Below are 25,070 nucleotides of genomic sequence, written 5' to 3'. Positions count from 1 at the left end.
CATGTGAACTCTAGTGTAGTGGTAAGAATTTTGGCACCAACAGAACCCAACTGGGTTCAAATCCCACCTTCAACAGAAAAAAAAGAAAAAGGGTGCGCGGTGCACAAGCTCGGTCCGCAGGTAAATTCCACCTTCAGCAGAAAAAAAGAAAAAGGGTGCGCGGTGCACAAGCTCGGTCCGCAGGTGCCGTGCGTGGTTCAGAGGCGCGTTCCACGGGTGCGGCGCGCGGTCTACAGGCACTGGGATCATATGTGGCGCTGCACTAGGATCATATGCGGCGCGACCAGTGCATACTTAAGTGTTGAAGCTCATAATTTGGAAAATTCATCTATGTGCGATCTGAAAATTCAACGGCTTAGCATCATTCCGAAAAAAAAAACAGTAAATCAGAACCCTTGCAGGATCTAGACATTAAGCTCCTTAATAAGGAGGAGAGATAATATTCATCATTAAATCTCCAGAAAGTTTGTTTTGTCATTTCAAGCATCAATTAATATTTCGGAGTTCGGACAGTTTCATGCACTGAAAATTAACAAAAATTAAACATGCAATTATTACAGGATATTCATTCTCGAATTCAAAGGACATTTTCTCCATGGTCATATACAGGAGTGGAGCTAGACTTCCGAATTATAGGGATCAAATATATAATAGAGGTTAATCATATAAAATTTTTATATTAAAAATGAGGGTCAATATACAGTATTTATGACATTTTACACTAAATTATATAAAAATTCAGAAATAAATAAAAAAAAATGGAGGTCAATTGACTCCCATTCATCTAAGCTCCATCAGCCTCTGATCATATATAAGAACACTAATAATGAAAATAAATTCACGCAGAAGTCTTGTATACTCGTTTCAATTTTCAAACTTTTTTGTATTTTTTGTTTTTCTGAAATACTGCAATTCGACAATAAATACACATATAATTAATCGAAATCGTCAGATAATATCCATTACATGTTCTCTACACGTTCATAAAATTATTATTTTGAAAACTAAAAGAGATACCTCAAGAATTATGCTTATAATTATTTTAAAATGTACCGAAATTTTTATTAATATTAAAAAAAAATATAAAATTTTAAAAATATCCAGGTTCTTCTGTTTTTTTCGAAATCTATCCAAACCGCAATTTTTTTTTGTGGTAATTTAGTCTAAATTGCAAAAAAAAAAATTGCGGTTTCAAATTTTTTGCAGTTTAAAAAAAAAAGAAAACCGCAAAAAAAATTTGCGGTTTCAATTTTTTTAGCATTTTTCAACTTTTTTTATTTAAAAAGAAATATTATAATTTATTTATTTATTGTATTGAAATATTAGAAATATTTAATATATTTATTTGAAAATAGATGGAATACTATATAATTTGATTTATTAGAAAGACTGCTACAAATAATCCGGATCAACATTTTTCATGCCGGATTTTTGACGGCTGTAAGAAAAGTTAATATATTTCTTTATGTGTTATTAGAAAAAAAAATGCTTGGATTCTTAGTTATTGATCCCGGTTCAAAAGTCACTTGTAAGTAAATACATAAAATATTGTCATAGTACATTTAATTTATAAAAAGTTGTATCTATTTTTGAAAAAAAATTTAAGTTATTTAATGATTGTTATTCAAAAAGAATTCTCAAAATAGATACAATTTTTTAGAAATTAAATGTACTAGAAGGATCACAATATTTTTTGTATTATCTAGAAGTGACTTTTAAACTAGGATTAATAACTCAGAATCCAAGCATTTATTATTTTTTCCAATAACTCATAAAAATATATATTAATTTTTCTTACAGCTGCAAAAAAATTCAGCATAAAAAATGTTGGTCTAGATTATTTGTAACAGTCTTTCTAATAAATGAAATTATATAGTATTCCATCTATTTTTAAAGAAATATATAAAATATTTATAATATTTCAATTAAAAAATAAATCAAAAATAAATATTTAAATAAAAAAAGTTGAAACCGCAAAAAAAAATTTGTGGTTTGGAATTTCAAAACTGCAAAACAAATTTATGGTAATTCAATGTAAAACTGCAAAAAAAAAATTTGCGGTTTGAGTAGATTTTGAAATAACACGAAAAGCTGAATAGTTTCTAAAATTTCATATTTTTTGGATATTAATAAAAATTTTGGTAAAATGTATGAATTCCATGGTATTTTAGTCAGTATGTAAATTTATTGTATTTTCAGAATAATTTTAATCAAATATGTAGGTTAGATGTATAACTGTGGCAATTTGATAAATTTAATGACTTTAAAGTGGCAAATAACTAATTTCATGTTTTGGAGTGGTAATTTCCTAATTTCCATGTTTTGGAGTGGCATAAAAAAAAATTCCTTTTATATTTTATAGTGCAATCGATGGTTTCATGATTAATGAAACAAGCTTTTTATATTCTTTCAAACAAAATTAGTAAATATTTTGATGAGATTGAAAATGAAAATAAACGGTTCTCAAAATAATTGAGCATGGTTATCTTCTTGTTGTTGTTGAGTTAATATAATATTTTATTTATTTTAAATTATTTATAATTATAGAGATTTGGTTGCATGCTGAAAATCTAATTTACTTCTTGTTGTGTTGCATAACAATTTTTATCTAATGAAAGAATCAGCATTTAATCTAATGACAAAGGCACATAACTCTTATATAAAAGATCATGAGTTTGAAATTCACGAAATAAGAAAATCATATATAATATAAATAAGAGTTTGAAGGAAACTAGTAAACTAGACCTCAATCTTTCATTTCAAAAAAAAAAAAAAAAAATTCATCGAATGAAATTAGTCCATTATTTGAAACAAATGTAGTTAATCATAGTACCTCTAGCAATATATTGATTTGATATGATTCGGAGAAAACCAATCAATCAATCAATCATTCTCAGACCCCCCACAACTTGAAGGAAAACCCTTTCTTGAGGGTTATGACATCCTCGAAGAGTGGTTGTCCCACAAATGGTACATAAACCGCACCTTAAGCACTCCACTAATTCGGGTCAACCCATATCCGAAATTATCAATCAATATTTATATCGGAATCCAACAAATCTCATACACAAAAGGGTTGTTGTTCAAACTTCAAAGCATACCCATATATATATATATACACATGCGAATAACATATATATGATCTGATTAATTAGGTGATATATTGTAAGAAATATTCTGTGATTTTGGATTCGGGTTGAAAATTAAGTAGTTAATTAATATGATAGTGGAGCGAAAAGAGGAAAAATTCGCACAAATTAGAAATAAAAAATAAAAAAATGCATCAAATGAAAGAATGACAGGTGGGAGAAAAGGGCCTTTTCGCAAAGATAAGAATAGGAGATGGAGGGTGGAGGTGACTTATCAGGACCCAGAGAGGAAAAGGATATCCCTTCCCCTTTCCAATATTTAATACCCAAAAGAAAGATGCATATAGACCCCTTCTAAGATCTCCTACACAAAATCTCTTTATTTTAATGTCAATTTTTGTGCATATGGTGCCGAATAATGCCCTCCTGATATCATAGAGATAGAGATTTAATCACTAGGTTAATTAAGGGGGTGGGGGGGGACCTATTCAAATCTACTAGCACCCCTCAATCATCATGCGCCCCTATAAATGCACACAAATGCACACAAATTGTCACCCATGCATTCAAGTTGCATGTAGAACGTTAATCATGTAATTTATTTATTTTTTTTTTAAAAAAGGCTATAACAGCCCGTTCCATAGTTAATCATGTAATCAAGGAGGGAGATTATTCAATCATCAACTAGTTATTATTATCAAAGCCAAATTAATACTCTTTATTCTCAAAATATGCAAATAAGATAGGTGAATTCTGTTCACCCAGCTATGAAAATAACCTCCAAAATTATAAATTTGACACTGAATAAAATTCATTTAATCGAGGTATGTTTGGTTGCATAACAAGAATAGCTAGAATAGCTCTTTTACCATTTATTTTATTAGAACAGCTAAAACCAACTTTTTGTAAGAATAAGTTATTTGAATAAGACAAAAAAGTTGAATTCACTATTCTAGATATTGAAACCCATCCAAACAAAGAATAAGCTATTTCGAAAAGTCTTGTTCTAAGAATAGCCTATTCTTACTCCAACCAAACATATATACCCTATATATATATATATATATATATATAATTGGCTCCAATTCCTAAAAGAAGTCATCTATTATAAATCTTATATAATATTTATTTCACAGCCATAACTAAAACAAAAGATAGAATGATAAAAATATCTATAGAAAAAATTGTGTACAATTTTAACTCAATATAAATAAATGATATTACAATAGCTATTTCGTAATTCTGAAGAATATATATTTAGGTTATCTAGGCATGGAAAAAAAGCATGCATATATGGTTACAGTTTCAATTATAAATTTGATCCTTATCCACTAAATAATTTGCCATCGAATTTTTTAAATGGACATGACATTAAAATAAAGTTAATTATTCTAACATGCATTTTGTGATTGCAATATTCATTTACTGTCATATAAGCATGATATAAATTAAACTATTAATTTCTCAACTATAATAATCTAAAGTATCATATGGCCTGGTGCATGAATGGATAAATTTCGGCTATAAAATAAAGTTTTTTTTGGTTTTTTTTTGTGCTACAAATAAAAATTTCGGCTCAAAACAGTGTAGGTTTTATAGAGCGCGAAACAGATGTACCCAAAACATTTATTCTCTGAAATTAAAAGTCTTAAAACCTAGGCTTAGCACAAGTAGGCCTCTCCTAATCAAAACCAAATGCCCTCCTAATCCCTTTCATTATACCCAACCCCAAACTTTCCCCTATTAATCAATACATCCCTTGTTTCAACGCCCCCTCCCTTTTCCTCTGGGCCTTTTGGCCATTCCAAATGGCCAATGCCCCTGTGGACCCCAACAGTGGCCCCACCACCTCCACCGGTCGACTGCCGCGCCTTCCGAGGTGGACCCGTCAAGAGATACTTGTTCTCATCGAAGGGAAGCGCATGGTTGAGAGAAGAGGCCGAGGTCGGGTTGGTCAACAGCCTGGACCGGTTGAACCGAAATGGGCAGCAGTTTCAGCTTATTGCAAGAAGCATGGTGTGAACAGGGGCCCGGTTCAGTGCCGAAAGCGATGGAGCAACCTCGCAGGTGACTACAAGAAGATAAAAGAATGGGAGAGAGGTGATAAAAATGAGTCTTTCTGGGGGATGAGAAATGATCTGAGGAGAGAGAAGAGGTTACCGGGGTTCTTCGACAGAGAGGTGTATGATATACTAGACGGTGTTGGCGAGGTCGGGGTTAGTAAGTTGGAGATAGAAGAGGAAGAAGAAGAGAAAGACAAGGACATAGATTTAGAAGAGGAGATAGGGAAAAAGGGAGAAGGAATAGAAGAGAGGGTTTCTGATAGTGGTAAAAAAGATGGTTTGTTTGAAGATGAAGAAGAAGATCAGGTGGAGGAGAGAGAAGGAGAGAAGGTTCATGTAACAGCGGCTGCACCGGTAGCATATGCCATGCCGATTTCAGGTTAGAGATCATTTTGAATATCTCTGTTAAAAGTATCAATCTCAGCGCCAATACAAATATTATATGCATCAGGAAATTACCTATAGTTGCACCACTACTTTAATATAGTTCGTGAAGCACATATATATATATATATATAAAGTGCATTAGTTGATCGTGCAGTGTTTCAAATATATACTGTTACAAACTTACAATCATAATTTGACATAGATGATACAGATCAGAATATACTGTTATTTGAAGTGGAATAGGAACATCATTCCGCTTTTATTTTTTATTCTTTTATTACGCAATATGTGGTTCTCCTGTAGTTAAATATATAGAAAAATTTCTTCCATTGTGGTCATGGTGATGAATTTCTATGGTGGTTTGGTGATGAGCATGTAAATTGTTTTGTGCTTTTAATGTTTTATATACATGCCAATTTATCCCCTAGAAGAATATATATATAGCGTGTCCATTTCAAACAAAATATAAAAAACGTTGCTGGTGATTTGAAGAAATAATATATTGTCTTTCTGTATTGTCTTTCTGTATTATATGTGTGTGTGTGTATCTATATACTAGCTAATTGATGGATTTAGGTAACCAACTAGCCCAATTATATATATATCTAGTGGTAAATGATAATTTTTTTGCTTTTTTTTTTTCTTGGGTTTTTGTTATAGAGAAGAGCTATGAACCGGCGCAGCCAGGAAGCTCCGAGCCAGGTAAAATGATAAAGTTTTGTAATTTAAAGAAGTTTATATATGTAATTAATCCTACCTATAGATATATATATACTAGAAGGATTTTCACAAGTTAATTATACAAATAACTTTACTTTATTATTAACCTTTTTTCTTATTAATTTTTCACTCAATAACATATGAAAAGATTGATCAAAAGTACCATATTTAACAGCTAGCTAGCTTTCGTCGTTACGCTACTTTGATTTTAAATTAGTATAAAAATGGAATAGACAAATTTCGTCAAGAAAGTGCCTTTCGTTGTGATTAAGAAATCTTGCCAGCTTGGCAAAGATCATAATAATTTTAGTTTAGTTTATTGACCAACTTCTTTTTTCAAAGGCAGGCATATATAAAGAAAACCCAATTGTAAGATTGAAATTGGTATTATATTACAAAAATATTGTTGTTATGATTAGGTTGAGTTTTGGTCTATAATCATTACAAATAAATTAAATCTCATATATAATCTATTTAAAATGCAGGCACATCTAAAGAGAAACAAGCGTCCGATGAGCAAGAGACGGATTTGCCCTCGCGAGAAGGGCATAAGAGGAGGCGCACGGGTGAAGACGAGAGGGATGAAACGGACATTCAGATACAACTGCTACAAGTGCTGGAGAGAAACAGCCGGATGATGGCGGCGCAACTGGAGGCTCAAAATAGAAATTTACAATTGGACAGAGATCAGAGAAAAGAGCAAACTAACAGCTTGTTAGGTGTTTTAAACAAGCTTGCTGATTCTCTCAGTAAAATTGCAGATAAAATGTAGTTATTTATTTTTCTAACTGCGTAGATACAATTTCGTTTTACCTAATTTGTTTTCCATTTTTGAGGGATATATGGGGGTGATATATATATCGCTTACATAGATAGTTGAAGGCGATAGAATTGTTACAACTAGGTTTACCATGCTTGGTTAAAAGAAGATTATATTAATTGAGATGGAATTTTCTTATTTCTGTAAAGATGTTCATGCATGCAACTTCTTTTCATTTTGAAAGCAGCTATAGTGAAGGCTATATTTGGAACTTTTTGTTCTCTAACTGAAAATAAAGACAAAAAACAACTAAGCTTTTTTTTTTTATGTAATAAGGTGCATATATAACCAACTGCATACAATTAAATTGTTTCTCCATCATTTTATTAGAGTAGAACTAGGGTGTTCTTAAGTTCACCAAGTTCTTTGGTGAACTCAAGTCTAAAACCCGTTAAATCGACTTCAAATGACGAATCTGAACGGTTGAAACCTGCCTACCTTACGAGTGATGTGTCTACATGTGAAAATTTTAAACATTCGAATTAATTTAGTATAAAGTCGAGTGGTCAAAAAATGTTCAAAAAATAAATGCATTAAAATTAATTTATTAACCTTCTAATTTTGACCGATTGACTTTATACTAAATTAATTCAAATGTTTAAAATTCTCACATGTAGACGCATCACTCGTAAGATAAGCGGATTTCAATAGTTCAAATTCGTCATTTGAAACCGATTTAACGGATTTTATACTTGAATTCACCAGAGCACTTGGTGAACTTGAGAACACCCTAGTTCTACTCCTTTTTTTATAATATACTACGTACCATCTAGTTCTATTATTTTGACTATCCAAGTTCTATTGTTTTGACTATCCATGCTGCTCCTTTTTATATATGTATCTATTAGTCATATCAATGACATATATAACTAGAAGGTCATGAAAATTACATGTTGACCCTGTGAATAACAGGCAATAAAAAAAACCATGACCTAAGAAATTAAAACCAATGAAGCAGATGGACTTGAAGTTTATTAATTCAATGTTTGTGTTATGATGATGATGATAAAATTTGGAGGCGACATGAGGATCATTCAGATAAAGTGGAAAAGGATATGTCGCCACTCTTTTCTATTGTCAAAAAGTTAAATCTGTCCCTTGTCCTCATGCAACATCTTTTACCTTTCTTCTCAAAAGCTATGGCTTGCATTTGACACGCTTCTCATCTTTTGCAATTCATGATATTTGATACGGATGGCAATAACCCTATCGGGCCGGGTAATGCACAAAGTCCGAATCCGGACCGATGAATCAATATGTGATCCAACCGATTTAACCCAAAAATGTTGGTTTTGGATAATTCTGAACCACTGAAAAATATTAGTTTTGTAAAATACTTAATATAGTAAAAAAAATTCAAAAAAAATATAAAATTTGATCTCTGGATATATTTTAATATAGAGATTATGTTGAACGGTTTGGATCGACTGTTTAGACTTTGAAAATTACAAAACTGAATTGTTGCAAGATATTGTAACTTATAAATGTTGTAAGTGGATCCCTCTTATATAATTCATGATAAATAAAAGTTGAGAGAAAAATCAATCTTGACTAAGCCTCAGTAATTATGTAAAATGACAGTGATATAAACTTTTCACAACAACACCTAACATAAATAGATTTATTAAGATTTAATATTAATAAGAAAAATATTTAAACTGATATCCCAAGCTTTACGCTCCCACCTGATCAGGTTGGACAAGCTTGGACAGGGGCGGAACTAGAAAATTTGAATAGAGTGACTAATCTATAAAATGTAATATGTGAAAAAGACAAAAATAGTGTGGTTCAGGTTGGACAAGCTTGAACAGAGACGGAACTAGAAAATTTAAATAGGGGGGGACTAATCTATAAAATGTAATATGTGAAAACGACAAAATAGCGTGGTTAATGGAAATTGAACCCTTGACCTTACACATGTCAACTAAAACTCAAACCACTAGACTACCAACAAATATTTGTTATTTTATGAGAAGGGCTAGGTTATATAAAAGTTCAAAAATTTTAAAAATTTAATTAAATTTTAATATAGAATTTTAAAATTATAGTGTGACTTAAATCCGCCCCTAAAATGGCCATACCCTATTTATTGTACAAACGCAGTGACAATGTCAAGGCTAGAATCACCAAGTAAATAATTCAGAACAATTGTGCATGCAAATTTAACACTTGACGACAGTGAAGCCCGCACACAGCCTAGAAAATCAGGCCCAGTCCAAGGAGGAACAACATATTGGTTGCCTGCAGACAGAGATTTGATTCTTCTTCAAAGCTTACCAGCATTACAGAGTTTACGGGGCAGCGGTGGACCGATTTCGAGTTTTAGTAGAGATCTGGATGTTTCGATTGACTTTGCCCTCCTCTGAAATTTTTTTTGCCTCCCTCTGAATGTTTGATCTGTAATTCGGGTTAAATTTAGAGTTAAAATTAAAATAAATTTCTTGAATTATGATTGGTAATTAGAATTATATGTTAGAAAATCAGAAATTACAAGTCAGAGTATTGAAAAGTATAAGTTAAAGCATTGTTTTTTATCGAGTACCCAATTAGTTTTTTTGAAAATCTTCGTAGAAGTTGTGAAATCGAGTACCTAATTAGTTAACGGGTTTAAACCCAATTAGTTATTTAAACCCAATTTGATATATTTTTACCCCTCCCGACAAAAATTCTGGGTCCGCCCCTGTTAGGGGGTGTAGATCAGAATGAGATGTCATGGTGGTAACACTGGTAGCACAACTTCCATGATGAGAAGAATTTTACTTAGTTGGAAAATAAGCAGCCTACTGTGTTGATGCTTTTTTCTTTTTCATTTGGTTGGAGCTATGCTATATGGTGGCACACAATATGCTTTGCAAAATGTTCAGTACAGTACAGGTACGAACTAAAAGGTTGCTTGAGTGATATAGCATAGATTTTGAGTTTTGAGTTTAAAGCACAAACAGAGTTTAGAATGTAAAATGTGTGAGGCTGAAATTAGAACTGCTAGCTCCTGTACTAGTTTCTGATATGGTAGAAGTTGTTAGCTGACAGCTCTGTCAATAAAGCAAGAGTTGTGTTAGCAAGACCTTTTATTGTGCTGGGTCTTACTAAGGGGGAATGGGGTAGTCTTTAGATTGTAGTTCTGTCAATAGTTAGTTCTAAAAGTAATATAGTGAGCTTTTAAGCCTTTTTTAAAAAAAAATACTTAATATTCAATATGTAATGATTAAATTATATAATTCGTGATAATTAGAAGTTGCAGCGTACTATCATCTAATTTCATGAAAATATATCATTGTCATACATTAGAAAAGAAAATATATATATTTTACCTTTACAACAGTTAATTCATACATAACACAATGAACAAACTTGTTTCGATCTCTGGTTCCAATTCACTACAGCAGGATCTTGCTTTCAAGCCATAAAAGGCAACAGATTTAATCAGCATCAGTGCGAATCTGATTATAAAAAATCAGCATAGCAAACCACATATTTTTGCTACAACTGATTATAAAAAATCAGCATCAGTGCAAATCTGAAGTTGCGTACCACTCATTCAGGTACCAGACCCCTCGCGCACCTGTTGCTTGTCTTAAAAACAAGATCTGCTATTAAAAGCAGAAACTGCTATCACAATGGGTTAATACGATTTAAATACCCTCTATAAGATAACAATGGAGTGATCTGACCCGTTTCGTTTAGGCCGGAGGACCAATGCACTATATAGCAGGTTTTTACTTTTTAAGGCATAAAAGGCAACAGATAAAAATCCACCAGAATAAACCCAAGACCAGTATGGCACCAAAATTTTGAATCATACATTTACAAGACATGACAAGCACAGATAACCTCATCAAATACTGGATTGGTGTTTATATGAAGCATTAAAAACAATTCATAAATTAACTAAAAAATAAATCACCTTACATCATAAAATTCAAACAAGTTAAAACCTAACAACAGCATTACAGCAATACTTGAGACATGCATCTAAGTATCTAACTGATCTAAGAATACTCAAGATGACTCTTCCTCAGCCATCTTCGACCGGTACCTCCGAGCCGGTTTTGCCATAATAGTAGGTTTCTCTTCCACAAAATCCTCTTCCATTTCACAGCTTTCATTGCCAACTCCAACAGCCATACCATTGAGGTATGAAGATGAGACTGCTGCAACCTCGTCTATGGCAGTGGGGTTTACATCGATTGACATGGCATCCTCTGTTAATTTCTTTCTAGGGGTGAATGTAACAGAAGCTGGCAGCTCAAATGAGGAATCCAACTCAGTTTTAGTTCTATTGGATGGGTTGATCAAACTCTGCAAATCCTGAAATGCCCTCCTGTTCATTTCTTCATCATTGTCACCCGTGCTGTCGAACGTGTACTTCGTATACTTCGAAGGGTTTCTCATGTAGTCAGGAACACCAGCAGCTGTATCGTCCTTTATCGTCGGTTGGGGCGTTACATGAGAAATAGATTTGTTTTCTTCTTTAAACTCGGGATCAAACCTAACACGTTTCTTTGGCTTTGGGTCATCTTCAGAAACTCTTCGTTTTAATATTGGTTTCAAATTGGGATCTGATTCTCTGTTTTCGAGAGTATTACGTGGTCTTCCGGGAATATCAACATCTCCCTTGATTCTTTTACAGGCGGCTGAGCGGTCTGCCCGAGGGTCCCGATAGAAGTTGTGGCCATCGTTTTCATATACCTCAGGAACAACACTGTAGATGCTGATGTCAGGTCCATGGTCCATTATCTGGTTCATGTAGACCCGGTCTGCAGCCTTGTCTTGGCCAAATGCTGCTCTATCAAACTCATCTTCTTCCTCCTGCGATCAATTGATAGTTTCAAGAAGGGTTATTATCAAGGTATTGAGGATATATGGAAGGAAATTTGCTAAAGAAGTGCATCACTACCATACATGGAAAAAAAAAAGGAGTATAATTGTTTTGGAAGTGAAAATATCAATGAAAGATTGACAAATACCACTTTGACATCAACCATTCCAAAGTGCTGGTAAAACGTAACAAAGGTACACTTAAAATGAACTTGTAAATTGCTTGTTGAGCTCTAGTTCCAACTAACAATTGAATTAGTTCAAGTAAAAAAAAAACAATTGAATTAGTTTCATCTACGAAAACTGTGTTTTATTTTGTCTTTGTTAATCTCGCTGCTTGTTTTGTGCTGTCTTGTGCTTAATTCTGTTTGGAAAACAGTGTTACTGGTAAACGTACCAGTCTGGGTTTTTGCAGGCTGGTACATAGGTTAGCATGTTTGCTTAGCTGTCTAGGTAGGTATAGTTGTGAATTCCAGATGTTTGGAGTTTTATTCAGATAACTTGGTACGGTTTCTAATGAAATCGGTGGGTTTTACCCCACTTTCTTCAAAAAAAAAAATTATATAGATCTACAAAAACTTTAAGCTGACATAGGGTTTTAATTTGTATTTTGCACTGCACATAATATCAGTTTCATAACATCTCAATAGTCTAGGGTTCCAATTTGATTACAATCAAGCTTCACTAGATAGCTTGCAACTGCTCTGAGCAAACAACAAGCTTCTCTATATCCAAACACAAACTAATTAAAAACTGACATCATGAGTTCATTGTGATTCCAGAGCATACATACCTCATTATCTAGTGTAGGATCGAGGCCTATTGAAGACCTAATGTCCCTTTCATCCTCATCCCCTTCTTCATCTCCACCTCTGCCTTTTCCTTCTTCCTCTTCGTCATCTAACTCGTCAGCATCAGCCTCAATTTGGTCCTTTTCGTATCTAGGGTTTCCCTCCCTTTTCTTCTTCCTCTTCGTATTTGCTAAGCAACCATCCGGATCATAAAAAGCGGATGAACAGGGGGTATTGCCACGATCGACGACGAAGGCGGAGGCGGAATCATCTTCTTCCACGGCGGAGGGTCGGTTCCACTGGTGGCGCTCAACATCTCCCGAGGCGACCGACCATGCTTTGTCGGAGAAGGGGGTAAAAGGAACTTTCTCGCTGAGGTGGGACCCGAAAAGTCTCTTCACGCGCAACTCGAAGCTTTCTTCCATTTAGTAATGGTGATTATTGGAAAATTATGGATTTGAATTGGTTTCTCTCTTTGCGGATTTTCAGACTAGAACTGCGACGGCGAAATACTTTATTTGTAGAGAAAATAAAGGTATTATTTTTAAAATGCACCGGGAGCACTTGTCTGTACATGTAGCTAGTGCTAGAAGGTGGGTCCCACAAGGTCATTTGGATGGAGAAATTGTTATAAGCTGCATGAGCCTGGAGTTGATACTATTTTTAATGGCGCGGTATCTTTTCTTTTTCTTCAAATCCGAACCGCTAGAAACACAACCGACTCGCACCCTTCTCGAATCAGAGTCTATCACTCTTATCTTATCACACACATAAAATGTTAACTGTTACTATCGGGCCGTACCTTTGTCGGCCAACGTAATAAGAGCATCTACATCTGGTTTTCGGAAGTTTTTAATTCAGTTTCGTAAATATAAGATAATTTATTATTTTATACTGGAAAGATTCTTATTAAGAAAATATTTATAAATTCTTTACTAATCAAATAATTGTTAATTTCAAAAATGTAAGAGTTAAATTATAATTTCTAAAAAGTAGTTAACAATTATTTAAAAACTTATTTAAGTTGCTGAAATTTAGATGCTATAAGCAGTAAAATTACTAGTGAGTTTTACTTAATTTCTGATGATATATTGATGTTAGTCTCTAATTGGTTAATAATTAATATTATAAATGATTTAATATTCACTTTTATGTATTTTTTATAAAGCTAAGTTGATAATAGGGAAATAAATCTGCTGTGATTCTAAAAGAATTGCAGGACGCTGTGATTCTAAATCTTGCCCTTTATTTTTTAAAATGTACAAATCTCAAAATCACTTATCTTTTATGCACGAATCTTCAAATAAATGAATGGATTGATTCGGAATAGCATAGTCCTGTGATTTCAAAGAATCACAGCAGATTTGTATCCTGATAATAGTACGTCAGTTTTCAATTACAATAACTAATAATACGTTTTTTTTTTAATTTAAAAACAATAAGTAAAAGTCAATTGAGAAAAAAAAACATTTCCTGAAGAAGTGCTCGTGCTATATTTCGAAATATTTCCTTTTACTTTTTAAATGCTAAAAATAAAAAAATCGGACTATATTACCTTTTGAGAAATTTTAATTCATGTATAGTATGGAGGTTTCGTTAAATCTCTGTTCGATTATATCAAACGCTTTTTTCGCGATAAGTATAAAAATTCAATTCTTTTTTGTATTCCGTTGAGCACAACGACTGAAATGTTTCCTCCATTACTACCATTAGCAAATTATTATCCGATATGGCTCGCGTTTTCACAAAAGCTGATTGATTCATCCATTTGACTTGGAGTTCAAATCGGATGAAATTCCAGTCAGGATTGAAATCTCACATTTCTCTTCATCTCTCTCCTCAAATATTCATCCAGTCAGGACTGAAAACTCACATTTCTCTTCATCTCTCTCCTCAAATATTTGAAGAGAGATATAGAAAAAGGTAGAATTTCATAGTCTTGAAATTCAAAAATGGGATTTCAGCGGATCCCAATTATATAATTTGTGATACATGTCTCTACTAGCAAACCTTGTATCTTTATAAATAGTCTTGCGCGCTCTGTATGAGTGGATTTAAAGTCTAACCAGACATTTCTGAAAATAAGAACTAACACTTCTAATTTATAATATATAATATTTATAAGTATTTATATCTTTTAGTAAGTTTTTAGTTCCATCCCTGTGAACTGTATTAACTTATTCAGCACTCTCAATTTCAAGTTTTTAGTTCCATTAATTGATGTAAGGTTGTTTTGCGGCATGCAACCAAAACCGATGCTGATTCTATGCTTAACGTCTTTGATTAAAGAGGTTCAAAATACAAATTTGTTCAACCATATCACCTCATAAAATACACACTTAACAATCAACAGCGGCTAGCTACTAGCAATAAGATAACTGACAGGTTGCAACAATAAAACTCTGTTTAGCCGCTGAATTTAGTTTAACAGAAAATAAGATAGCTGACAAGTCTAAAACTAGCATCTGGATAACACAACCAAACAGCATGACCAAGAAAAGAGGTCTGCGTTTTATTACAATCAGCTGGAGATGAACAAACAGTTGAAAACTTAAAATCTGCAATTTCCTTTAAGAGGAGAGAAAGCGGCCCATCCAAGAGCTAAAGCGGGACCATGCTAGATGGACAGCATCAGGACTCTCGTCATTCATGCCCATGCTCTTTCTTCTCTTTATACCATCTGGAGATGAATTCATAAATGCATGAGCACAACCTGGGTATATGTGCACTTCATGTGGCACGCTAGAATTTTTAAGCTTTTCCTCCAGGGACTTCGCTGCCTAGATGAGGAGAAAACAATACAAAAATATTTGTCAGGTAATTTATGGAATGAGCTTCGTATTCCCATTTTGTCCCTTCTCTCTCTCTCTCTCTCTCTCTCTCTCTCTCTCTCCTCAGTGTAAGGTTTATTGCTGCATTCTTTGCCACATGTGCCAAACGCATTAACATTGATTAACCTGACAAGGTACCCAACAACTAGTTCATTCTTTGTATGATCCTTTTGATTTCTTCTTCTGTTTTTTATTTGGGACAGGTTTTTTTTGTTGTGCTACATAAATGTCTGGTAAGGCATAAATGTCTGGTGAGAAGTAAAATTTTTAGTTGAAGTTCACTTCAAATGCCAAACAAGTCAACCACGCCAGAAAGTATGGTGTTCATCAGTTAATACTTGATACAACCCCATATGCTTCCACTGTGGAGCCAGCTTCAGCAGGCATAACACACAACACATAAACATAAAAAAAAAAACACGCATCTAGAAGTGTTAAATACACCGATGGTGTCTAAAGTATGATAATTTCCTGCTTTGGTTTCTGATGTTTCAAATTCCCAAATTTAAAGATAATGTCGGTATCCTAGAGACAAGAAAACAATTGCATGTCTTAGGAAATATCCCTGCAAAGCACAGGACATGTTCCGCATACCCATTGAAAAGAATGAAAAACTCCAAGAAATTTTCTTCATAAATGGTCTTTCTCTCCACACTCTTTTTGTCCCAGTATAAGGAGGTCATGTTGTGTATTTTCTAACAAGGGAAGGATGTGCTTACAAGAGATTTAATGCTTTGTGCAAGTATATACACAAATTTTCCCTTTTTTGGGTGGTTATGAGTAGCTCAAATGTTGCAATTTAAAAGACATTTGCTAGGAGAAAGAAGACATACAGTGACATCAGAAAACCCAACAAAGTTGTCGAGCTCTCCAAAGTGGGCCTGAATAGGAGCCTTGGCTTCAGCGGGTTCTGCTAGCTCAAGTGAAGGAACCCCATAAAAGGCAACAACTGCATCTACTTCTGGTACCAACACCCCACTTGCAATGGACAAGGCCCCTCCCATGCAGTAGCCGGTAACACCAACCTGTCTCAGGAATTATAATGCTCAGTGCAGCAATTACAATGCTATTGCCATATCATAGTGTTTTTACATGAGAAACTAAGCTACATTAGCCTAGTTGCAAACTAGGTAAAATTAATGCAGTAAACAATGCGACTTGTTTCAATAGTCTTAGTTGACTAAAGTGGAACTGCATCTTCTAGGGTAATTACATTTTTTAAGCGTTTATTTTTTCAACTTGTACTTTCATTTACTGAACAATGTTATAAGACCATTTATCCTAGTTTCCTTTTTATCGCAAAGGAAAGTGTTCAAACTCACTTTTTATTCCAACTATGTTCGATCTTTTTATATCAAATCAGGGGAAATTTTGGTTGCACAAGTTGTTTAACTCATGAACATATTCTAGTTATCCCTAGTACACAGTTAAAACGGCTAAAGATATCTTCTATTGTTTTTCTCTTACATATACTACACGTCTAAACATCACAATAATTCAATAAGTCGCTCTTATAACAATATGCAATGGCTCAACTCCAACCATTGCATGCAATTAAAGTTTATGCCTTAGAAGAAATGCAATAAGACAGAAGGCTGAAAGCTGTTTTAAAGGGACAAAGGCAATTATTACCTTGGACGAGCCATTAGCCTTAAGCCAGTTAACTGAAGCACGAATGTCTTTAACAGCACCCTGCCAGTCGAGACCTTCCATTAGATGTTGTGCCTCTGCCACATCCAATCCCACTTTTCCACGGTACAAGCTAATTCAAAAGAAACAAAACCATTAAAGAAGAAAAAAATTAAAGTGGCTGAGATCAAAATACGATTAGATTGGAAGTTAGTTGTCTGAAAAAGGTTAGAATACTCTATAATTCACAAAGCATAGCTGTCAAAACCTATTCAATATGCATGCTGGTTTTCACTTTATAAAAGGGGACGATAGCATAACAGAATCACACCAGTACTGTAGAACCCTTTTTTGCTGGCATTGGCTTTGATTATCCCTTTTTAATTCCTACACGTGCTTCACTCTCACAAATTAGGTCTGTGCTTGAATTGTCATAGCCAGAATCTTTACATTGCACAAAGCATATAAATATGACTAGGATGCAATTTGGGAAAGATAGCATATATATCAATTTCATCTGCTTTGATTATCCTTTTTTAATTCACATAACACGTAATAAAGGGACACAGCACAAAAGTTGCTATCAGAAATATTACAAAAATGAAAATTAAAACGGAACAAAAATGGAGAACATACTCAGGGATAAGAGCTCTATAGCCTTGACCAAGTTGAGAAATGTGAATAGCATGGTTCTTAATCTCAAAATCAACTCCCCACCATTCCTGCAACACTACTATACCTGGTGCATTCTCCTTCCCCACCACATATGCATCAAATGTCTGTAAATTGTAACTAATAAAAAATCAAAACCAAAATCAACTGACGAGAGAGCCGAACAAAAGGAGGCACAAATACAGGGAGAGGTGAGCATTAGGTTTCTAACCCCACCCCTCACCCCTCGCATGGTCACCTTATACTGATTGATCTTACACTTATATTAGAAGCTAGTTCTAAAATTTTATGGCACATTTTGCGTATCAATTGAAGTTTATGTAATCTAGAATTGTGTTGTCTTTCCATGGCTTACCTAATGTTGAATTGGATTAATGATATACAAAAAAAGGAATATCCATTCATATAAAAAGCCCTAGATATTGAAGAAGAACAAGATTCTATGAAAAATAAAGTACCACTGCAAAAACTCCCTTGCGTAAGTAAGAAAACCCTGGGAAAAAAATAGATAATTTCAACAAATAAATGAGCAAATAGATCAAAATGCTTACCGTATCATCGCGCTGGATTTGGATCTTCTGGAAAGGATCAGCGGAGGCGGTAGCCATTGATCGGATGGGGGTGATGCGATCGCAGCGCCGAGCGAGAGAGGAAGAAAAGCGAGAGGTAGGTGAAGAGGAGAGAAATGCTCTTCTCAGTAATAGAGCAGCTGTGGAAGACATTCTCCTCTTTGATTTTTGACATATATATTTATTTTCTTATTAATTAATATGTTTTGTATCAATGGAAGAATATATGACGTCATAGAATTATCTAGACTAACTTGTACCTTTCTGTGTCGATCTCACGATATAAAAGTGTACACTGGGTCGTGTTGTTTGATTATCGTATCTCATGTTGTCGACTAGTGTCCCACATCAGAGATCTACCTCATAATGGCCATACGAGCTAACTTATTTGTAGTACAGTACATGTCGGGTAAATATTTTAACAGGGAATTTTTGGCTTTGTGCAGCACAGGCACTATAAAATCAAGGGGAAAAATATGGTTCGTGCACCAAACCTGCTCTGTTAAAATCTTTAGCCCAGGTGTCCGGACTCCGGAGCCCGTTTTGCATCTACTATCCAACGGTTTGCTTTGTCGTGCTACAATCAATGTATTCTTCTCTATCGATGCGAAACTGAGGCAAATACGCCAAACTAAATATTTTGTTTCTTATCTGATTTCTTAATTAGCGTAAACACGGTAAATGCAAAAGTATGGGAAAGACTGATCGATATACATACAACGAAAGTGCGGGGTATGAACATTATTAGTATACTAACTTACTGAACTAGTCAGATCAAGCCTTGGTTGCAGTAAATTAAGTACAACAAGATCCAGGGCAAATTCTACTCTATTGATTTGATAAGCTGAAATACCTGACATAAATATAAGAATACTGGAATTGGTTAAAGATTAGAATAACACGGTCTTGCTTATCATTCAAAGTGCACATAAGCAACTCGCATGTTCTATTGCAAAAACTTTGTATTGTTTCAATACTTAGCTAAATTTTAAAAGGACTGGTAAAACTGTTAATCCGCTTAGCACTCTCACTGGCATCTGCTTTCGCCTTGTCTTTCAAGCTCGTCCATCCCTTCCTCTGCCGCTTTTTCGAACTACTACCAACCTCACTAGAAGCAGAAAGAGAACTAAAATCATTCCTTTTATTACTGCTGCTGTTGTGATCACTTGTAGTTAGCATCTTAGGTTTAGGAGTTTCGGGGCTGTTAGTAGCGGCCTCTTCTAAAGTGCATCTGGAACCTGTCTTCGAAGTTGCATCAATATTCTTACGAGGTGTTGAGGCTAACAAGTTTTTAACAGTGCCTTTAGGTGTGCCTCGTTTCATATTTTCATGGAGGCAAAAGCGGCATGTGTACACCACATTGTTCTGAGACTGTCTCGACTTCTTCGTGTTCTTTTTTATGCGGATAGTGCAATTCACGCCAGGACATAATATTGTTTCGCATCTGAAAAAGAAAATGAACCAATATATTAACAGTAAGTTAAATTCAAACCACAGGATAACTATGAAGCTTCTGATAAATTATGCTCACAGGTCCAGCAGGATAACTACGAAGCTTCCGATAAATTATGCTCACGGGTCCAGCAGGTGATGCACAACAAAATTAAAAATGCAACGTGCATCTGAAATTCTGAATCTTACCGGAAAGTCCAGTTGCACAATTGCTTCCAAATTGCTAAACGGAGCAATGTAGTCCTTAAACTAGTTAAGTCGGCAAATAACTTGTGTCCCATTATTCAGTTTGTTTTCTTAAGTCTTAACCAAATATAACCAAGAAACAATTGAAGAGGAGCTCCATGGGTGAAAAAGAGATACCTGTGGAGAGGAGTAAGAGAGAATAGGACGGAAGGAACTGGAGATGAGGGGTTTTGAGTTATAATAAATTGACCCATTCACAATGAGAGAGGGGAAGAGTATTCCCCTCAGGCAACGCAAGTACCCGAGTTAATCCGAGCCGAGCGATTTTTTTTCACCCATTCTACAATAAATGATCCGGGTCTCATTCTACAAGGTCTTTAAGATTTATGCCAGATTAAAATAAATGATCCGGGTCTCATTCTACAAGGTCAGGTACCTGACTGGATCTGAGTTCTACGAGAGAGAGGCAGCTCAATGCTACAAATAATTCAGTCATGGACTGGTTTATTGAAAAAAATTACTTATAATATGCTAAAGCCCCACCCATCATTATGATCAATTTAAGCAAGTTTAAGGACCATATTGCACTTTTTACATAGTTTGGAAACAAATTAATTCTTTCGAACTTTCAATAGTTTACCAACCCAACTGATTATTCGCCGATAGTTTGGATTCAAATTCAATTAGGCTAAATAAGAATTATCAAAGAGAATGCATCATTGGCTTACTATATATATATGTCTTACCATCTACGTACCAGTCTACCAGATGTCAATAACACACCAGGCCACATCCTCCATATGTCAAAGATAATGCATCATTTGTTTATTGAGGCCATGTCCGTTATTTACATTGAACATTATGTTATCTGATATATACATTAGAAAAATTTGAGAAAAGCCCATAGGACTGAAATGTAGGCCCTCACCATGCTAATTAATACGATCAACTGTGAGATAAAGAAAGGTCAGTGCTTAAATAATGTATTATAAAGATTAATTGTTGTGATTGAGTAGTAGCACAACAAAGACAATTAGCTCCAATACAATTTGATTATTTAAAATATAGATAAAATTCAACTAAATTACGAGTAATTTCATTTTTGTTTTTATCCCTTTTTCAATGAAAACCACTTATATTTTGAATAATTTTGTTTTCATTTTTAATCCCTTTTCCAAATAATATGAAAAGTTTGCAAAATGATATGCAACAGTAGCAACTACCTTTTCAATTATCTGGCAAGGGGTTTCTTGGCAAAACATGAATAGTAGGATTCATTTGCTTAGTATAGTCCCTACAAGCTTTTTAAAATTTTGCATTTTTCCTCTTTCAAGAAAAACAAAGTACTCACTTCTGGCAGAGAAAAGATGACGGGTCTAAGAGTAACCCAGATGCCTCAGCATTGGCTGCTGTGCGTTGACCAAGTATTGACCCCAGAGGTGGTATTTGAGCAGCACCACTTGCCCAGGTAGCAACACGTGTCAGATGTTGTAGCTTCAGTATAGATGCCATATCAGCGTGCTTCCTCCCGATGTTCTCTTCACGCAGTGTCATATTATTGGTGTATTTTGTTGCCCCTTGAGAGAGGGTTGAAGATCCCTTCCTTCCCATCTACATGAAGTTGTTTAAAAGGAAGATAATATAATAATGATTTTGTTATGGTGTTCATAAGCCAAGCATAGCAATCCAGGGGCGGATCCAAAAATTTGATCAGAGATAGGCACAAAATACTAATAAGAGTGCAAAATATTTTTTTAGTATATAATCTCATGAGCTACATACAAAATGCTAACAAGACTGTAAAATAAAAAAGTAGTATTGTTTTTACATATAAAAAACAGCAAATATAGTAATACCTAACTAGTAAAATCAAGTTGATGACGGTGAACAAAGCTTGCCTTTACGGGTCTTCATATATTGAAATCGTTGCATAATTCTTTCATTCTTAACACTCTTGAGCAAATCCCTCTCAATATAAGTAACTAAACAATCATTCAACCATTTATCTCCCATGCTATTTCTTAAGTTGTTTTTCACCAAATTCATTGCCGGAAAACCTTTTCAACACCAGTACTTGATCGGCACTATTAGACTCGATTTGTCTTAGTTCTTGTGAAGTTCAACCAATTGGAACTTTAGATGTTATAATACTTGCTTATTTTTAATATCCTAAAATATAGAATTTAATATCATTAGGTCAAGGAATGCAAGCAACCCCTCAAATGAAACAAGTAATTCACAATTCAAGCACCAAACCATAGATAATTCACAATTAAATTCAAGCACAATTCAAGACCTTCAACATTTCAATTCTCAATTCAAGCACAATTCAATTCATAATTCAAGGCCATCAATGAATTTCCTACATGAATTATGCAAGAAATAAATTCAATTGATCAATTTAAATTAGACATTGGGATCTTACCAAAAGAAAGAAAGAGGGTTGGAGCCTGGAGGAGAAGCCGTGCTGGGGCGTGAAGAGGGCGGAGAGGGAAGAGATGCGTCAAGAGGGCAGAAAGGAAAAGGCGCGTGAAGAGGTTGGAGGTGTGTGCGTGAGATCCTTTCTCTGACTCTCCACCGATGACAAAGTTTGAAGGGTTTTGTTTTTGCTCGCGTGAAGTTTCTGATTTTGCTCTCTTTTTTTTTTGTTGAGATGAACTGATTTTGCTCTCTGACTCTCAACAGCAGCGAATAGGGGAAGCAGGTCTTTTTTTTTTCTCTGGTTGTAGGCTTGTAGCGTCGCTAGTCGCTACCCCTTTTTTTAATTGGGTTTCAATTTTTTCCAGCGAATGAAGTTCTGTAGCGGAGCGGACCGGCCTTTTTATTTCAAGCGAGTACGGGCCTATCAATAGGAATTCGTATCCTCTCCATTAACTCGAAAAGGAATCTTTTGAGTTAATATATCCTGACCGTCCGATAAACTTTAAAATTCGTGCAGCACTAGTATTAAAGGCCCCTACATTAAGCGGGGATCGGATGGACTCCATTTACAATCAGACGGTCAAGATGTATTAACTCAAAAAATTCTTTTTTGAGTTAACGCAGACGATGCGGACTCCTATCAATAGACACCTCCTTGTACGAATTCGTATCCTCTGAGATATCTCAAACTTTGCGTGACTTTATGGAAAATCCAAACCGTTTAAATACGTTTTGCACGAATCTCAAAGCACACATAATTATGACTCCCTACATCACCCCCGAATAGACACCGGACACGTCAGTCACGCAAAAGTTGAGATATCTCAGAGGATACGCACTCTCCTTGTACAACATAAACTACAAATTAGAAAAAAAATATACATGGACAAATAAAAGATAATTTGCTTTATCAGATAGATTTTTGTCTACTGTTGAATGGGATAATTTATACAGCAATAGTTCAATCTAAGACATTAGTTTTACAGGATCTGATCATTGCTCTCTATTGATTCAAACTTATCTTGAAATCTCTCCTCCTAAACCTCAATTCAGATTTGACCCTACATGGGTTGAACAAGAGGAATTTGCTAATCTTCTTATCAAATGGTGGTCAGAATATCATATTCCAACAATTGATGCAGCAAAGAGTTGGCACAAGAAATTAAAATTCATATAGAAAAAAATTTCTAGATTGGCAAAGAATTTCTATGGAGCTAAGAAAAGAGAGAAAAAAAAAAGACTCTTTTATCACAGCTTAAAGTTTTAGAATCTATCTTGGAAAATAGGGAATTCTCTGAGTTAGAATTAGAAGGATAGTTAAATATTAAAAGTAGATTAGAAGAAATATATGCAGAGGAAGAATTACACTGGCACCTTGGAGCTAAACAACGGTGGTTAACGGAGAGAGACCGTAATACTAAATACTTTCACACTGTTGCTACCCACAAAAATAAGAAAAATAGAATTCATAAGTTAGAAATTGCAGGTCAACTTACAGATAACATAGAGAATATAAATACACATATTATTGAATATTACACTGAATTGTTGGGTACTCTGGGTAGCAAATATGCACATTTATCATATGATTTTTGGGATCCCTTGATAAACTTAGCTTAATAGAGGCTAATCAATTAGAAATATCTTTCACTGAGGCAGAAATTAAATCTTGCATCTTGCTAAATCTTTCTATGACAACACATAACAGAGTTAATCATATTTGATAATCTGCTTAAGATCGAGAAAATATTAAGTTTGCAATGATGACATACACCTATCTTGAAATTGATCTGATACTATGAGACAAAAGAATTAATAAGAGTAAATTGTTTACTGGATCGTGATATTGTACTGTACAAAATCATCTGTGTAAATTGGATGGTCATAATGCATTCTGCCAGATGTCGCTTATGATTTGTAGAAGTTAAAAAAGTTTTAATTCTATTTACCAACATAACACAGATCCTATCGGGTCACACCAATAGAAAGTTAATCAAAAAAGTTTATGATTAATTATAAATTGTTATAATTAATATAAATGTCATAAAGATGACAAGCTTAAACATATTAAATTTATAAGCGTGTATGACACGTATGAATTTATCACAACAATAGTAAAAAAAATATAATTGTTCAGAACAATTATATAGATATTAAATGGATTACAAATATTAATTATGAATTAATATTTTGGGCTAAAGCCCATTTCAATTTGGGCCTAAATTAAATTTAAAATTTAATTCAAAAGCCCAAATTAAAGGCTCAAATCAAAAACCCAAAATTAACCGATTGAATTATGGGCTTATGGCTCGAGTGGCGTTTTCGTAATATGCCTAGAACTGACTGATAAGGGCATTTTGGTAAATACCAAAACTGACCCGAATGCCTATATAAAGGCAGAAGGGTAAGGGATAAAATCATTCCGATAGTTCGAGTCTGATCGATTCGAATATCATTTTCTCTTTCTCGTATTTTATCCTCTCAGAAAAGAATACGCAATCCACGTATATTCTTGCGAGTTGTGAATAGTGTTTTTACGGGAGTCATGAATAGTGTTTTTGCAAAAGTCGCGGTTCTGTTTTTACAAAGTCGTGAATCAATTTTTATGAAAGTCATTAATAG

At 34.2% G+C, this 25,070-nt stretch overlaps 4 protein-coding genes across 4 annotated transcripts; 1 reads left to right on the top strand and 3 right to left on the bottom strand.

Annotated features, from left to right (window-relative positions):
* Nucleotides 1–4,731: 4,731 nt before the first annotated feature.
* On the top strand, nt 4,732–7,221 carry LOC144552215 (trihelix transcription factor ASR3-like). The gene is made up of 3 exons (XM_078300362.1): nt 4,732–5,531; nt 6,200–6,241; nt 6,745–7,221. The coding sequence occupies exons 1-3, from the start codon at nt 4,898–4,900 to the stop codon at nt 7,029–7,031; spliced, it is 963 nt and encodes a 320-aa protein (XP_078156488.1). The 5' UTR covers nt 4,732–4,897; the 3' UTR covers nt 7,032–7,221.
* A 3,619-nt stretch (nt 7,222–10,840) lies between these two features.
* On the bottom strand, nt 10,841–13,172 carry LOC144552214 (uncharacterized). Its single transcript, XM_078300361.1, has 2 exons — nt 12,691–13,172; nt 10,841–11,888 (listed from the first exon to the last, which is right to left on the bottom strand). Exons 1-2 carry the CDS (start codon nt 13,111–13,113, stop codon nt 11,079–11,081), a joined length of 1,233 nt encoding a protein of 410 aa, XP_078156487.1. The 5' UTR covers nt 13,114–13,172; the 3' UTR covers nt 10,841–11,078.
* Nucleotides 13,173–15,037: 1,865 nt separating this feature from the next.
* On the bottom strand, nt 15,038–18,592 carry LOC144552220 (uncharacterized). The gene is made up of 5 exons (XM_078300366.1): nt 18,372–18,592; nt 17,785–17,927; nt 17,152–17,281; nt 16,353–16,544; nt 15,038–15,468 (listed from the first exon to the last, which is right to left on the bottom strand). The coding sequence occupies exons 1-5, from the start codon at nt 18,540–18,542 to the stop codon at nt 15,259–15,261; spliced, it is 846 nt and encodes a 281-aa protein (XP_078156492.1). The 5' UTR covers nt 18,543–18,592; the 3' UTR covers nt 15,038–15,258.
* A 609-nt stretch (nt 18,593–19,201) lies between these two features.
* Nucleotides 19,202–22,693, bottom strand: LOC144552213 (RNase P Rpr2/Rpp21 subunit domain protein). The gene is made up of 3 exons (XM_078300360.1): nt 22,453–22,693; nt 21,379–21,638; nt 19,202–19,833 (listed from the first exon to the last, which is right to left on the bottom strand). Exons 2-3 carry the CDS (start codon nt 21,636–21,638, stop codon nt 19,371–19,373), a joined length of 723 nt encoding a protein of 240 aa, XP_078156486.1. The 5' UTR covers nt 22,453–22,693; the 3' UTR covers nt 19,202–19,370.
* Nucleotides 22,694–25,070: the final 2,377 nt, after the last annotated feature.

Source organism: Carex rostrata, chromosome 3 (assembly GCF_964058835.1).
Source record: "Carex rostrata chromosome 3, lpCarRost1.2, whole genome shotgun sequence".
NCBI classification, from domain to species: domain Eukaryota; kingdom Viridiplantae; phylum Streptophyta; class Magnoliopsida; order Poales; family Cyperaceae; genus Carex; species Carex rostrata.
The sequence above is the reverse complement of the archived record's forward strand: the minus strand, read 5'-3'. Positions and strand labels throughout refer to the sequence as shown.

What these genes read in the sequence shown, in the direction of transcription:
- LOC144552220 (XM_078300366.1), bottom strand. Translation starts at nt 18,542, where the DNA reads ATGTCTTCCACAGCTGCTCTATTACTGAGAAGAGCATTTCTCTCCTCT. An exon ending in AAATCCAGCGCGATGATACG is followed by an intron (nt 17,928 to 18,371) that starts GTAAGCATTTTG and finishes TACAATTTACAG; the next exon opens with ACATTTGATGCATATGTGGT. An exon ending in AGGCTAATGGCTCGTCCAAG is followed by an intron (nt 16,545 to 17,151) that starts GTAATAATTGCC and finishes TTCCTGAGACAG; the next exon opens with GTTGGTGTTACCGGCTACTG.
- LOC144552214 (XM_078300361.1), bottom strand. Translation starts at nt 13,113, where the DNA reads ATGGAAGAAAGCTTCGAGTTGCGCGTGAAGAGACTTTTCGGGTCCCAC. An exon ending in ATCCTACACTAGATAATGAG is followed by an intron (nt 11,889 to 12,690) that starts GTATGTATGCTC and finishes AATTGATCGCAG; the next exon opens with GAGGAAGAAGATGAGTTTGA.
- LOC144552215 (XM_078300362.1), top strand. Translation starts at nt 4,898, where the DNA reads ATGGCCAATGCCCCTGTGGACCCCAACAGTGGCCCCACCACCTCCACC. An exon ending in ATATGCCATGCCGATTTCAG is followed by an intron (nt 5,532 to 6,199) that starts GTTAGAGATCAT and finishes TTTTTGTTATAG; the next exon opens with AGAAGAGCTATGAACCGGCG. An exon ending in GCCAGGAAGCTCCGAGCCAG is followed by an intron (nt 6,242 to 6,744) that starts GTAAAATGATAA and finishes TTTAAAATGCAG; the next exon opens with GCACATCTAAAGAGAAACAA.
- LOC144552213 (XM_078300360.1), bottom strand. Translation starts at nt 21,638, where the DNA reads ATGGGAAGGAAGGGATCTTCAACCCTCTCTCAAGGGGCAACAAAATAC. An exon ending in TCATCTTTTCTCTGCCAGAA is followed by an intron (nt 19,834 to 21,378) that starts GTGAGTACTTTG and finishes TTTCTTTTTCAG; the next exon opens with ATGCGAAACAATATTATGTC.